This window comes from Sciurus carolinensis, chromosome 3 (assembly GCF_902686445.1).
Source record: "Sciurus carolinensis chromosome 3, mSciCar1.2, whole genome shotgun sequence".
Classification (NCBI taxonomy): domain Eukaryota; kingdom Metazoa; phylum Chordata; class Mammalia; order Rodentia; family Sciuridae; genus Sciurus; species Sciurus carolinensis.
The window spans coordinates 143,560,781-143,576,273 of NC_062215.1; the positions used below are offsets into that span (position 1 = coordinate 143,560,781).

The 15,493-nt window shown below is 33.0% G+C and overlaps 1 protein-coding gene across 1 annotated transcript in view; it reads right to left on the bottom strand.

Annotated features, from left to right (window-relative positions):
* Dnah7 (dynein axonemal heavy chain 7) overlaps positions 1-15,493 on the bottom strand; it is a 347,577-nt gene that overhangs the window by 251,602 nt on the left and 80,482 nt on the right. The window contains 4 exon segments of the mRNA XM_047547136.1: positions 1,045-1,172; positions 1,951-2,223; positions 8,758-8,937; positions 9,799-9,982. Of these exon segments, the coding sequence (XP_047403092.1) occupies positions 1,045-1,172; positions 1,951-2,223; positions 8,758-8,937; positions 9,799-9,982 (765 nt within the window).

The window sequence follows — 15,493 nt, forward strand, 5'->3', positions numbered from 1 at the left end:
CTACGCAAGTCCCAGTCTTCTCACTTGTGGTGCCTCCATCTTCAGCCTTCCCCACCCCTCTTTCTTCACGACATCTGTGAAAGTAACAAAAACCACTCCCAGCTCTTGGAATACACTATGCCATTTCACACCACACTGCCTTCTACATAATTTCTTCTCTACCTGAAATTCTTTCACCTACATTGTTTACCTAGCACATTCATCCTTCAAAATAAAATTTGCACATCACTTCCTCTTTGCAGACATCCCTAATTTTCCCCTCCCCCAAAAACACCACCCTCAAAACAATATTAGTCATTCTTCCTCTGTTCTACTTCTATGGTTCTGTACAGAACTCACTGCACCCCATTGTAATTTATATTCTACTCCCTTTCTACATTGTAACTTCCTTCAGAAGTTGTAGTCACACTTGAGTCTGGTCCTGTGCCTAATACAGGATACATTAAAAATAAACAAACAAAAAAGACAAACAAGGAATTAAAAAAAAAACTTCCTTCAGGCTTCAATACAGCTTGAAATAAATATTTTAGATGATCTATTTTTCTCTAATATCATAATCATAAAAGATGGATCAGCTTTCTTAAAAATATCTTGGGTTAATCCACAAATGAGTTTTCAGTTAACAACTTGTCATGGCCTTTAAGAGTAATTAGGAAGACAAAATTTCAAACTTGAGAATCCCTTAGAACCCATGACAGCTACTGTATAAATCCACTTTGAAAACTCACTTTGTATATTGATTACACAAATTTTAAAAATCTGAAGTTAGATAATATTCACCTGATTTGTGCAAAAGAAATGTGAACAAATTTTAATTCAGCCTTAATTTAGACAATTAGGATAGTATATTAGTAGTAAAAAAGAAATAATATTAATAATCACATCCCAAAATGACACTTAAAGTCAAGTAAAAATACATTTGGGACAATCTTTTCTTCTGAATCACTTATGACAATGTACTAGTCCATTAGTTAAGTTGTGGGACAGTTTATTCTGTTGACATTCCCTCCCAAAATGAAAATATATTCAATATCACACAAATACCTTGTATTTACTTCCTGATGATCTTTGAACATTTTTGCTATAAGTTTCCCACAAATAATATCTGCTCGCTTCACCAAGGCTCTGATTAATTCTTCACAGTGTATTTCAAACATTCCCAAGCGAACACTCTGTAACATATTAAAAGTTTAATAAACATGAAATGGAATAAAAATTAATGAGATTCCCATAATTTTGCCATTCTCACACTATTGATTTTTGTATCTATGCTCCAACACAGCTGTTGTTTTTTTGTAGAAATATGATGCAGGGAGGGTTTTCTGAACACTCATTTAAATTTTATAACTATCTTCTGGCTAAACATCCTTGAAATTTGTTATCTTGGAAACCAATTCTATTTTAGAACAATAATGGGTCAAAACAATTTGAAGAACTGAGTTACTGCTAAATAGATGAGGTAGGTTTCAAATGTTACATTTACTCTGTATAAAAAATATAATGCAGGGGCATGGTAGAAAACGAGAAAAATGTCAATTAGAAAAGGACAAAAGAAGAAAACTTTAAATCACTAGTATTCTACCAGACGGAAGTTAGCACATTTTGGTATAATTACTGTATTTTCCAAAGGACTCATTAACATGAGGCAAAGAGAAAATTTAGGTTCTTGGGATTGGGAGAAAGAAGGATTAAATTATATAAAGGACTTAGAAGGTAATGTAGTGGTACTACAGTTTCCGCTACATGAGCACAAGAACTGTTATTTGTCCTGTCGGTCTCCTAATATCCAGAGCTTACCACAATGGTTGGTGCATATCCCAAACTCAATAAATTTATTCCTGGTGATAGTAACACTCTAATTCTTTCTCTGTGTGTTCCAAACTACATGCTGATAAAACAGGGGAAAGATTGTTGGATACAGATAACTGTTGCATAAAACGAGTCATTTACCTTTCTAGATGTGTACTGTATTTCATCAATTAGTTTTTGGTATTTGCGAATTTCTTCTATTATTGTCTCATAATGATGATTTTCTGCAAGGAATGCATCAGCATCTTGCTCAGCTTTTCTGGTAATTAAAAAGTCATACTTGTCATAGAGTCTGAGGTGCTCCATAGGTGCCAAACTCTCTTTAATAATCACCTCCTTAATCTTTGCTTTGTGAGCTTCTACAATTTCATCCAGAATTATAGGCTTCAAGGTTGTTGGCTTAGACTTACTTTCCTAAACAAAGGTAGGAGAATAACATAAGCTATTTCAAATACCTTAAAGTAACTATATCATTTGTCTTTGTAAAAATGCAAACCTGATGATGCTATTGTCTTTCCTTTTTTTTTTTATTTTTTTACTCCCAAGGCTATTTTTATTTTCTAATCTATACTCTACAGAAAGATATTCATTCTAATCACAGCAGGGTTTTAAAATCTAGATTTCATAGAATGTTTTGTTTTCCTTAAGGCTAGCCAGTTGTATTTTGTTTTTCTGTCCTGATCAACAAATAGTCACTTGGAAATATATGAAAAATAAGATTTAGAACATAAAAACAACAAAATCCACATTTTATTTGTGCAATTGTACATGCTAGCTTTATAAGGTTGTGTCTGCATTGAATATTATTAAAAGAAAATTAACTAGCTTAATGTCATATCATCATATACTTTAATCACAGAGCTTCTTGACCTTGAGGAGAAATTTATCTAGAACAAAGAATGTTGATTCAATCATTGACCTTCAATCTTTGATTCTGAGAACAGCAACTAGAACTACTGAAATCCTTAGTTGCAAAGTTATATTCTGCTATATATAATCTGAATAACTGTGGGTATGAATGGACCAGACAAGTTTAAATAAGCAGACAAGTTTTAACACTTTGCCTCTATTCCCTTCTCAAATAAGACGGCAAGTAATTATGTTGACATAGTTTATTATCTGAACTAAATAACTCTTAAATATATCTATGCTCTGTTGTCCAGAGGAAGAAATTTTTAACTGTAACAAATGAAAATCAGTGTGAATAGCCTACAATGTTCCAAATGGTCACATTAAAGGATTCCTTAGAGAACTGGATAATTTTCTTTTGGCCGGGGGCATTTGCTTGTGACACCCCCTAGTGTGCATTTCAGAAAATCATCTTGCTCAGAACTGGTGATGCTTCACAAGAATATTAGTGAACCCAGCTACCTCATCCTCCACTTTACCCCTGGGCTTAGTAGATGCTTAGTTCTCGTCTTTTCTGAAAAATAAATTTTAGGATAATATAATCTATAACATGTACTGTGTGCAATGTGAAATTATTTATTTTTGTGTGAAACTCATTAATATTCACTATAGACCGTTTCTTAAATTTACTAACAATCTCTCTAATTGTTAAAGTCTATAGATTTATCTTTCTTAATATAATTGGATACCAGGACTTCAGAACTACATTAGAGTTTTAAGCATGAAGGGGTACTGTATTTTATCAAATGCTTTCTCAGCATCAATTAAAATAATCATGTGATCCTTAACTTTAAGTCTATTTATGTGGTGAATTACATTATTGATTTCCAGATGTTGAACCAACCTTGCATCCCTGGGATAAACCCCACTTGATCATGGTGCACTATCTTTTTAATATATTTTTGTATGCGATTTGCCAGTATTTTGTTAAGGATTTTTGCATCTATGTTCATCAGGGATATTGGTCTCAAGTTTTCTTTCTTTGATGTGTCTTTGTCTGGTTTTGGTATCAGAGTGATACTAGCCTCATAGAATGAATTTGGAAGGGTTCCCTCCTTTTCTATTTCCTGAAATACTTTGAGGAGTATTGGTATCAGTATTTCTTTAAAGGTCTTGTAGAATTCAGCTGAGAATCCATCTGGTCCTGGGCTTTTCTTTGTTGGTAGGCTTTTGATGGCTTCTTCTAATTAAAAAATAGAAATAGTAGGAACATACCTCAACATTGTAAAGGCTATCTATGCTAAACCTACAGCCAACATCATTCTTAACGGAGAAAAACTGAAAGCATTTCCTCTAAAAACTGGAACAAGACAGGGATGCCCTCTTTCACCACTTCTATTCAACATCGTCCTTGAAACACTTGCCAGAGCAATTAGACAGACCAAAGAAATTAAAGGGATACATATAGGAAAAGAACTAAAGCTGTCACTATTTGCTGATGACATGATCCTATATTTAGAAGATCCAAAAAACTCCACTAGAAAACTTCTAGAACTAATAAATGAATTCAGCAAAGTACCAGAATATAAAATCAATATGCATAAATCTAATGCATTTCTATTCAAAAGTGATGAATCCTCTGAAAGAGAAATTAGGAAAACCACTCCATTCACAGTAGCGTCAAAAAAAAAATAAAATACTTGGGAATTAATCTAACAAAAGAGTTGAAAGATCTGTACAATGAAACTACAGAACATTAAAGAAAAAAATTGAAGAAAACCTTAGAAGATGGAAAGACCTCCCATGTTCTTGGATAGGCAGAATTAACATTGTCAAAATGGCCATTCTACCAAAGGCACTATACAGATTCAATGCAATTCCAATTAAAATCCCAATGACATTCCTCATAGAAATAGAAAAAGCAATCATGAACTTCATCTAGAATAACAAGAGACCTCGAATAGCCAAAACAATCCTGAATAGAAAAAATGAAACAGGAGGTATCACAATACCAGACATTAAACTATACTACAGAGCAATCATAACAAAAACAGCATGGTATTGGCACCAAAATAGACAGGCAGACCAATGGTACAGAATAGAAGACACAGAGACAAAACCACATAAATACAGTCACCTTATACTAGAGAAAGGAGCCAAAAACATACAATGGAGAAAAGATAGCCTCTTCAACAAATGGTGCTGGCAAAACTGGGAATCCATATGCAGTAAAATGAAATTAAACCTCTACCTCTCACCCTGCACAAAACTCAACTCAAAATGGATCAAAGACCCAGGCATTAGACCAGAGACCCTGCACCTAATAGAAGACAAAGTAGGCCCGAATCTTCATTATGTTGTTTTAGGATCAGACTTCCTCAATAAGACTCCCAAAGCACAAGAAATCAAAGCAAGAATCAATAAATGGGATGGACTCAAACTAAAAAGCTTTTCTCAGCAAAGGATACAATCAAGAATGTGAAGAGAGAGCCTACAGAGTGGGAGAAAAACTTTTCCACATGCACTTCAGATAGAGTACTTATCTCTAAAATTTATAAAGAACTTACAAAACTTTACACCAAAAATACAAAGAACCCAAATCAATAAATGGGCCAAGGACCTGAACAGATACTTTACAGAAGAAGACACACAGGCAATGAATAAATATATGAAAAAGTGTTCAATATCTCTAGTAATTAGAGAAATGCAAATTAAAACAACTCTAAGATTTCATCTTACTCCAATTAGAATGGCTATTAGCAAGAACACAAACAATAATAGACGTTGGCATGGATGTGGGGAAAAAGTCACACTTACACATTGCTGGTGGGGTTGCAAATTGGTGCAGCCACTCTGGAAAGCAGTGTGGAGAATCCTAAGAAAACTTGGAATGGACCCACCTTTTGACCCAGTTATCCCACTCCTCGGTTTATACCCAAAGGACTTAAAATCAGCAAACTACAGTAACACAGCCACATCAATGTTTATAGCAGTTTTGTTCACAATAGCTAGATCGTGGAACCAACCTAGATGCCCTTCAACAGATGAATGGATAAAGAAACTCTGGTATATATACACAATGGAATACTATTCAGCCATAAAGAAGAATAATATTATGGCATTTGCAAATAAATGGATAGAACTGGAGAATATCATGCTAAGTGAAATAAACCAAGCCCAAAAAACCAAAGACTGAATGTTTTCCCTGATAAGTGGAGGATGATATATAAATGGGGCTGGGGGTGGGGAATGAGAGAATATTTGGGGAACTTTAGAATATGTAGAAGAAAATGAGAGGGAGGGGGGGTATGAAAAATGGTGGAATGAGAAAAACATCATTGCCCTATGTACATGTATGATTACACAAATGGTATGAATCTGCATTGTGTACAACCATAGAAACAAAATTATGTACCCCATTTGTGTACAATGAATCAAAATGCAGTCTGTGAAAAATTAAAAGTCAAATAAAAATAATAATAATAAAAAACTACATTAGAAAGTATTTTAAAATCTAATCAGCTCCTGTCCAGAGTTAGAAGAAATGATATTTTGTATGAGACACCTCATGTGCTCTAAAGCATATCAAATTAGATCATGATACAGTTAACATGCTTGGACTCACAGTGCACTGGCTTCTTGCAGGTTTGCCTTCCATGAAAAAAAGTGTATTTTTAGTTCACTTTCAGTTCCTATCAAAAGTTGTGATAAAACAGCAATATAAATTCTACTTATACAATTGCTGTCATTGAAGCTACGTGCAATTATCTTATTCAAGACACTTTATTATCATTTGTTTCCAAACCTGATTGATTTCCTGGATCACCAAAGGATAGGGGTCGTGGTCATGGTGAGCCCTGGAATTTGTATTTTTAAAATGTCACCAGGTAATACTTGTACATTACTACAGGTAATGTACTTCGCTCTCAAAATCTGATACCAGGAAAAATATCATTCTCCTCTGAGAAGTTTAAATTGATTATTTTAATCCTAAATTAAACTTATCATATTTTCATGGTTTTAGAAATCAGGAAGCTTATAGTCATATTTTATAATCATAAAATCATAATAATTGTACTCATTTGGATAATTACAATTATTACTTTTATCTAATTAGAGCTTATTAGTTCACCTTGGTAATTTGCTGTATTTGTGGGTTTCATAGGCTACCTCAAATCATACATGAAAAAATGTAATAAAGGAATTGAATTTCACAAAGGATAAGTAAACAGTAAATTTCTTGAGTAACTTCTAACTATGATAAGCTGAGAAACAGATATTCATAAAAGGACTAAAATTATCATTTATAAGGAAACAAAATAAGATGGGAAAATTTAAGATGCCCAAATGAGAGAGAATGACTTGTGATAGATCACAGTCTGTAGAAGTGAGCAGCTACCTTGGGAACTTCATGATTTCCTCATCTAAGCTTTGCTTTTGAGTCTCCAGCAAGGTGGAAATAGGAGGTGGGAAGTGGCTGTGGGGTGACAAACTCTCATGACTGAGCAAGGTAGGAAGTAATATTTCATACCCACACATAAAATGAAGAACACTGAAAGGTGACACAATAAAATGATAGTTCTGAGGAGAAAATCCTTCAGAATACTAAAAGGTGACAGAATCCTTGCATGAGGGGAGAAAGAACGGGAAATGTCCTGTTTTTTGTCTTGTTTCTCAGTGAAGAAGAAAAAATGGCTGCCTTAAGAATTTAGAACCTTAAGCTTGTTCTCAAACAGGTGGGTAACTGCCAGTGCTGTCCACAAAATTGTTAAATAAGGATTTAGTTAAAAACAATCCCATCGTCTATATGCAAATTCCAAAGGAATCAACTTAAATCACAACATCAAAAACTTCCCTGCACAAAGTTCGTGTATACACACACACACACACACACACACACACACACATGCTTATAATAGTAAAGAAAAAATATCCACAGGGAATAAAACACTAGGAACAAGAGTCAGCAAACAGCAGAATCAGAATAGCAAAGACCATACATACTGTAATTCCTAAATACAGAATATAACATATTTAATATATATAAAGAAAAGTAAAAGCTTAATGAATACATGATGTACAAAAGATTATCAAAAATGACCAGGCCTGTTTGAAAAAGAACTTAATGGAGTTCCTGGAAAAAAAATAAAAATTACAAACTCAGCAATGAGGATAAAATCCTCAATATGCATAATTTCACAATCATAATGTTAAATGAAATAAAGCGAGTCCCAAATTACATAAAAGATGACTCTACTTATACAGAGATGTGAAAAATCTAAACTGAAATTGTTTAGATATTTATAGACATAAGTCTATTTTTTAAAATTATGAATAATGAATCCAAAAGTCAGGATAGTGATTATTGTGCTAAAAAGTAGAATAGGGATCTAAATAGGAAGGAGCAATGAGGGACAGCTTTCAGTTATCAGGATTATTCTTTCCCTTAAGATGGGCTATAGCCAACAACAGATGTTAATTTTATTACTATGGAAACCTTTACACACTAATATCCTATACTCTTTTGTATGGGTGAAATATCTGTAAATTATTTTAAAAATAGAAAGACAGAAGAAAACTATATTTGGAATTACAACCTTGGAAAACTTGTAAGCTTAGCAGTCTTCGGGCATGCTTATTTAATGAACTAAAGTGCAATGACTGTTGAAAAGTCGTAGATGGGATCTATGAATTGAAAACATACAGAGAGGAGCTCACTATTTGTGGAAAAATGTGTACAAGAAGGGTAATCAACCAAAGGACAGTTTTACAAGCTAGAAAAGAATAATAGAGGTCTACAAAATGAATGAATGCTACAGCAAACAGTCTGAGACCACAGCAAACACTCATCAACTGCTTCAAACCCCATCACAACTTTAACTCCTTCCCTCAGTGGATCAGTAGAAATGTAGAAGAATACATATGTGTAAGAGATGCTGATGGAAAATGTATTTTTTAAATAAAGCTTTCTTATAAGCCAATGTCACTAAGCCATTCATAGTCTATGAAACAAAAGATACCTGTCTACACCTTCCAGAAGTTATTTGAAGTGAATATCATTATGCAAATTAAAGCAATCAGAAGTTCCTTGTTACTTACCCACTTAGAATACAATTTTGTCTCAACTCTTGGCACAGAACTGACAGCCTTAATCATGATAGCATAAATATTTACAAAGATATCTATATAGTCATTAAAGTCCGGTTCAAACGTAATGGCATCATGCTCAAGAATCAGTCTCATGATGAAACCTGGATGTTCAAAAGCTCTAACAGAATCCTACAAAAAATAAAAATTTACATATGTATATGTATATGTATATATAACTGTAATATATTTAACTATAAACAACCACATATATATATGTATCTATATACATATAGTGATAGAGAGTGCACCAGTTCTAATTAGAATACACGGGAACCCACCCACATTTCCTCTTTCATCTTAGTTAATCCAAGGAAGAGCTTTAATGGAGAGAGCAAGAGTGATTACAAACTAGATTAGTTGGCATCTATTATCCACTTGGCCTATAGGTTAACCACAGGGTCGAAGTATTTAAAAAAAAAAAAAAAAAAAAAAAAAGCAGACCATGCTTAGTAATGGGCTTTAGGATCTCAAGAATGAGTGCCAGGGGGAAACATTCCAATTCCAAGATTCTGTTTACTATATAACTAATAGAACCTTCTTCTAGAAAAAGAAAATACTTCTCATGAAAACTCTCCGCAACCTTTATGACCCAGATTTCCTAATAATGGAATTATTTTACTTATTTCCCTTAATCTTCAGTGATAATAATCATATATCCCAAATATGCAGGTTGACACATTTTGGGGGGGTACCAGGGACTGAACACAAGGGCACTTGACCACTGAGCCACATCCTCAGCCCTATTTTGTATTATATTTAGAGACAGGGTTTCATTGTGCTGCTTAGTGCCTTGCTTTTCCTGAGGCTGGCTTTGATCTCACTATCTGACACCAACTTTTTTGACACCAACATTTTTGTTTAATAAATAAGCATAACAGATCTAAAGATGTATTCTGCTCTTGGTAAACATATTTTATCATTTTCCTCTCTGAAAGAATTAAAAATAAGAAAGTTACTAAATGCTGATCAGTGTATCTAAACCATACTTACAGGGGGTTGTGCAATTAAGTCTGTGAAATCCTGCATGGAGGCTAAAGTGAGGTCCTGCAGCTGTAAAGTCATAAGTGTAGCAGCACAGTTGAAAAAAGATTCCAATTTGGCACTGTTGTCACTGGTTGGCAATTGCTTTTTTTTATTACCTTGGTAATAAATATTCTGTACTTCTGGAAACCACCTTGAAAGAACAAAAGACTTTTAAAAGTCAATACTCTCAGTGAATTACTCCTTTTACATTAAGCATTAACTGTAATTTCTAGACATCCAAAGGTCTTCATAAAGAGGTATATTGCCAAGTGACATTATCCACTCTCAGAAATGTAAGTGCTAGAATATTTCACTTCTCCTAAGAAAAGAAATTTTAAATCATAACTAATAGAAAATGACTCATTGATGTGATGCTGTAAGACATAAATCTAACTCCTGGAACTATGATTCCAGCAGTTTTTGAAGAAATATGAGAACTAACTTTATTGGCTATCATGAGATACTTCTTTCCAGTCTCTTAAATGCTCTCCAAGGAATATATCTGTTAGTTTAAAACCATAATGTGAACAACTGATTAAATCTAGGCAGAGCTTATACCAAGTTAAACCCGCTTAGTATTTCATGCTATTCAGTTTCACAATTGATGAAATACAAATCAACAAAGTCATATATTTTATTTTGACATTCCTCTTAGTATGAAATCCTGAAAGAGTGACTGGTCTGAAACAGAGTTTAAAATACATAATAAAAGAGTAATCAGGAAATTTCATATAGAGATAAATCATGATGGTAACAAGTCGAGTTTTCAGCTTGTAAAACTACTGGCCAATGCTACAGGATTAGGAAATACTGGTACCTTCTTTCATGAGAGACAATGGATTTTTTAAAGTAGTTAATATAATTTCAGGAGTCACCTGAATGTTCCAAGAGAGACAACTAAGTTTTAAATATTCTTATTCATCCTTTTAACAAATAAGTATTAAATGTCTACTTATGTGCTAGGAATAGTGTTCTAGGAGACATAAAAAGAGATGACATCATTCGTATTCTCACAATAATACAGGCAATGTGCCTTCAACAAAAACAGGTATAAAGTCAAAGGACAGAGAAGATCATTTTTCATGTAAGTACTGAAGAAGGGTTTTATAGTGAAGATGGCAATTTTGTCAAAGAATAGATAGAAATAAGAATAAGAAAACCCTGAGAAAAAAGATCTGAAGTGGACGTAGGCTAAAAAGTAAAATAAGTGGATAGGTAGTGCTAATATCTCTTATTTCACTGTCTGAAATAGAGATAACAGATAATAGAGATAATACACTGGAAAATGAGAAAAAACAAGTGAAGGAAAGTCCATGAGGACTTTTGCAGAACTTTGGAATTAAAACCAAGAACTTGAGACAGACACTCAGATGAAGCCTGGGTAGACGCTTCTATGGTGAGGTATCTCACTGGTAAAGCAACACATAAAGAGGACAAGCGGGAAATACAAGGAGAGGACGGTGCTAAATCAAGAAAGGAAACTGAGATGCTACCTGTAGGTTTGGGCAAAAGACAAAATAAGTTTGGATCTGTAGGGACTTAAAAAGGATGACTAAATGCATTTAAAAAAATTCATTTACTCATTATCTTCAAAATAGTTATAATTCCCTCTTATGTGCAAAACATTGGAGTACAAAGTATTTCTCAGTTCTCAAAGTACTTATAAGTAAGAGAAGGAAAAGAGGGACATACAAAAGAAATACAAAAGGAAGATGTAATGAGAATAAAGATCGAGATGCATTCAGAAGAAAGAGCTCACTTCCAAAAAGGCAAGAGTGAAGATTTCATGGAGGAAGGGATACTGAGGTGAGGATCTAAAGGACAGAAGAGAGAATTCTTTGGAAATGAGCTGTGTCAAACATTGTAAATATGATTATTATGCTGCTGGTGTATAAGAGGTCCTTATTCCATTTTAATCTCCTTAACTGTTCATTTGATTATTACGATTATGTATGTAAAGATAACAGTGCTGAAATTGATAGAGTATAAGAGGGAAGCACTTAAACAACTTTCAAATTTTCCTAGCATCCTCATCTGACCAATTTTTTAAAAGTATTTTAAAAATCAGTAGTTGGCTAAAAAGGAGATAAAACACATCAGATTTAATCCATAGATATATTTTTAACAGTGGTAAAAATTATTACACACTAAGTCATACAAGTTATATTCTGTTTTATTAATCACAATTATTTCCACAACCATGAAAAGGTTAAAGGTAGGTTTATGTTGCAGAAAATCTTAAAAGGTAGGTTAAGAAATATAGATTTACAATTTAAAAAAATGGAAAAAAATTAAAAATTGAGTTAGGTGGGACATTTGCCATATTCATTATACTATTCTTTAAGATGCCCTGTTCAACTGAACATTCTGTAATAACGGTTGGAAATAGTTTTAAAACAATAAAAAGAAATATGGGCTTATTTCATTAACAAATGGGAGATACTAAACTGGGGTATTTTAAGATTCATCTGACAGTGGTTTATAGGACAGGATTGAAAGAAGGAAATGCCAGAGACAAAGGAATAGAGAAGCTATTCAGATTTTACAAAGCCTACATGGGAGGTGAAAAGGGCCCACCAAAGGTGTAGCAATGAGAAATAAGATGAAGGGGTACACATGAAAGATGCTTCTGAAAGAAAATAGTTGGTAATCATCATATACGTTTCAATAAATATGAAAGAGTTGAAATTCAAAATGAGAAGTCAATAGTAGAAGGACACTTGGAAATTTACTATTATGTAGAAATAAAACAACACATTCCTAAATAACCAATGTTAAAAAGGAAATCATATGGGAAATTAGAAAGTACTTTAAAATGAATGAACATGAAAATATAATATGCCAAAATTAATGGAGGGAACAAAATCAGTGATCAGAAGGAACTTTGTAGCTGTAAACATCCACATTAAAAACAAGAAAATCTCAACTTAATAAAGTAAATTTATACCAGAAATTATAAAAGAAATGCAAACTAAATTCAAAACAGGAAGGGAGGAAAAATGATTTAAATGAAAACAAAATAGAAAGTAGAAAAAAAAAAATCAACAAACTCCAAAGTGAATTCTTTGAAAATATCACTAAAATGACAAACTTATAGGTAGCCTGACCAAGAAAAAGGAGAGAAGACTCAAATCATTAAAACAAGGAATGGAAAAGAGGACATTAATACCTAAGAGAATACCAAAAATTATAAGGGAATATAAAGAAAAATTATAAGCCAACAAATTTGGTAATCTATAAAATTGAACAAGTTTTAGAAAATATGAATATATCTCTAACAAATAAAGAGATTTAGTCAATCGTTAAACATCTTCCTAAAAACTTTTAAAAGGCCAGGAACCATGATGGTTTAATACCAATTCTTCACAAACCATAAAAGATAAGCAAAAGGAATACTTTCTAACTCACTCTATGAAACCAGTATTATCCTAGTACTAAAACCAGACATAAGTGCCACAAGAAGAAGAAAATTATCACAAATCAAATCCAGCAGCATATATTAAAAAAAAATTATACTACATGACCACAATAGGACTTGCTTCAGGAATGCAAGTTCATTTATTATATGAAAATCAATGCATCATACCATATTAATCCAAAGAAGAAAAGCCATTTGACAAAATCTACCATCAATTCATGATAAAGACATTCAAGAAATTAAGAAAAGAGAACTTTCTCAGCTTGATAAAGTTAACCACACAGCTAAATTAATGGTGAAAGTCTGAAAGCTTTCCCCTTAAAATCAGGAACAAAACAAGGATGTCTGCTCTTGTCGCTTCTACTCAGCATTGTAATTGAGGGTCTAGCTAGGGAAATTAGGCAAGAAAAAGGAGGAAAAATCCAGATCCAAAAGGAAGACGTAAAGCTACCTCTATTTGAAGATGATATGACCTTATATAAAGCTATAAATAGTCCATGCCAAAAATAAAAACAGAAAAACCTGTTAAAGCTAATAAACAAGTTCATCAAGTTGCAGAATACAAAGATCAATATGCAAAAGCAACTGATTTTACATACACTAGCAAAAAACAATTTGAAAATAAAGTTAAGAAAATAATCCAATTTACAATAGCAACAAAAATAAAACACTTAGAAAAATCACACTAAAGAAATAGTAAAACTTGTATACTGAAAAAATCACAAAACATGGTTGAAAGAAATTAAAGAACTCAGTAAGTGGAGAGACATCTCCCTATCCCAGACTGGAAGACTCAATATTATTAAGATGGCAATATTCCCAAAATTGATTTGCAGATTCAATGAATTCCCTATCAAAATGTCAGTGGCCCTTTTTTAAAAAACAAAGATAGAGAAGTTAGTATTAAAATGCATGTGGAAATACAAACAACTGAGAACAACCAAAGTAGTCCTGAAGAAGAACAAAATTAGAGGATTCACACTTCCTACTTCAAAACTTACAAAGCTACAGAAATCAAAAGTTTCATACTGGCATAAAGGCACACAAGTAGAACATAGGAGCAGAATAGAGATCCCAGAAATAAACCCTAATATATACATACAAGGGTGTCAAGGACATTCAATGAAGAAAAGACATGCACAAATAGTGCTAGAACTATTGTATATTCACATGCAAATAACTGGCTTGAGCCAGTTGCAGTGGCACCAGCCAGCTCTGGAGCCTGAGGTAGGAGGATCATGACTTCAAAGTCAGCCTCATTAAAAGTGAGGCACTGAGTAACTCAGTGAGACCCTGTCTCTAAATAAAATACAAAAGAGGGCTAGAGATGTGTCTCAGTGGTCAAGTGCCCCTGAGTTCAATCCCCAGTACAAATAATGATGATGATGATAATAACAATAATTGACTTGGACCCCTACCTCATACCATATAGAAAAAATTGATTCAAAATGGACCAGTTTTAATGGTCAAAAAAGACTGAAATGTAAAAGCTAAAACTGGAACTTTTAGGGAAAAAGATGTAAACCAGTAAATCTTCGTAATATTGGATTAGGCACCATTTTCTTATATATGATAGCAAGAGCACAAGGAACCAAACAAGATAATACCTTATACTTCCTCAGAAGTAAAAATATTTGTACATTAAATTCACTTACAAGAAAGTTAAAGGAAAGTTCACATAATGGGGAAAATATTTGCAAAATTGGAAAATCAGAACTAATGAGGGTTTAGTATCCCAAATATAAAAAGAACTCTTAAAACTCAACAATAAAAACTCAGATAACCCAATATTTAATGAGTAAAGGATCTAAATAAACATTTATCCATAGAAGATAAATAAGTTGACAATAAGCTTATAAAAGATGCTCAACTTAATTAGTCATTAAGGAAATGCAAATCAAAACCAAAGTGAGATACCGCTGACACACTCATCAGGATGGTTATAATCAGAAATATGGACAATAGGTATTGGCAAAGATGTGGAGAAATCAAAGAATGTAAAATCCTATTGTCCTTTTGGAAAACATTGTGGCAGTTCCTGAAAGCATTAAACATATAATTAACATATATAACCAGCAATTCCACTCCTAGGTATGTACAGAAGAGAATGGAAAACATGTTTAAACAAAATGATTATTCATAGAAGCATTATTCAAAATAGTCAAAAAGTGAAAATCACCCAATGTCTATCAGTTGATGAATGGATAAACAAAATGTGGTTTATCTGTACAATGTAGTATTATT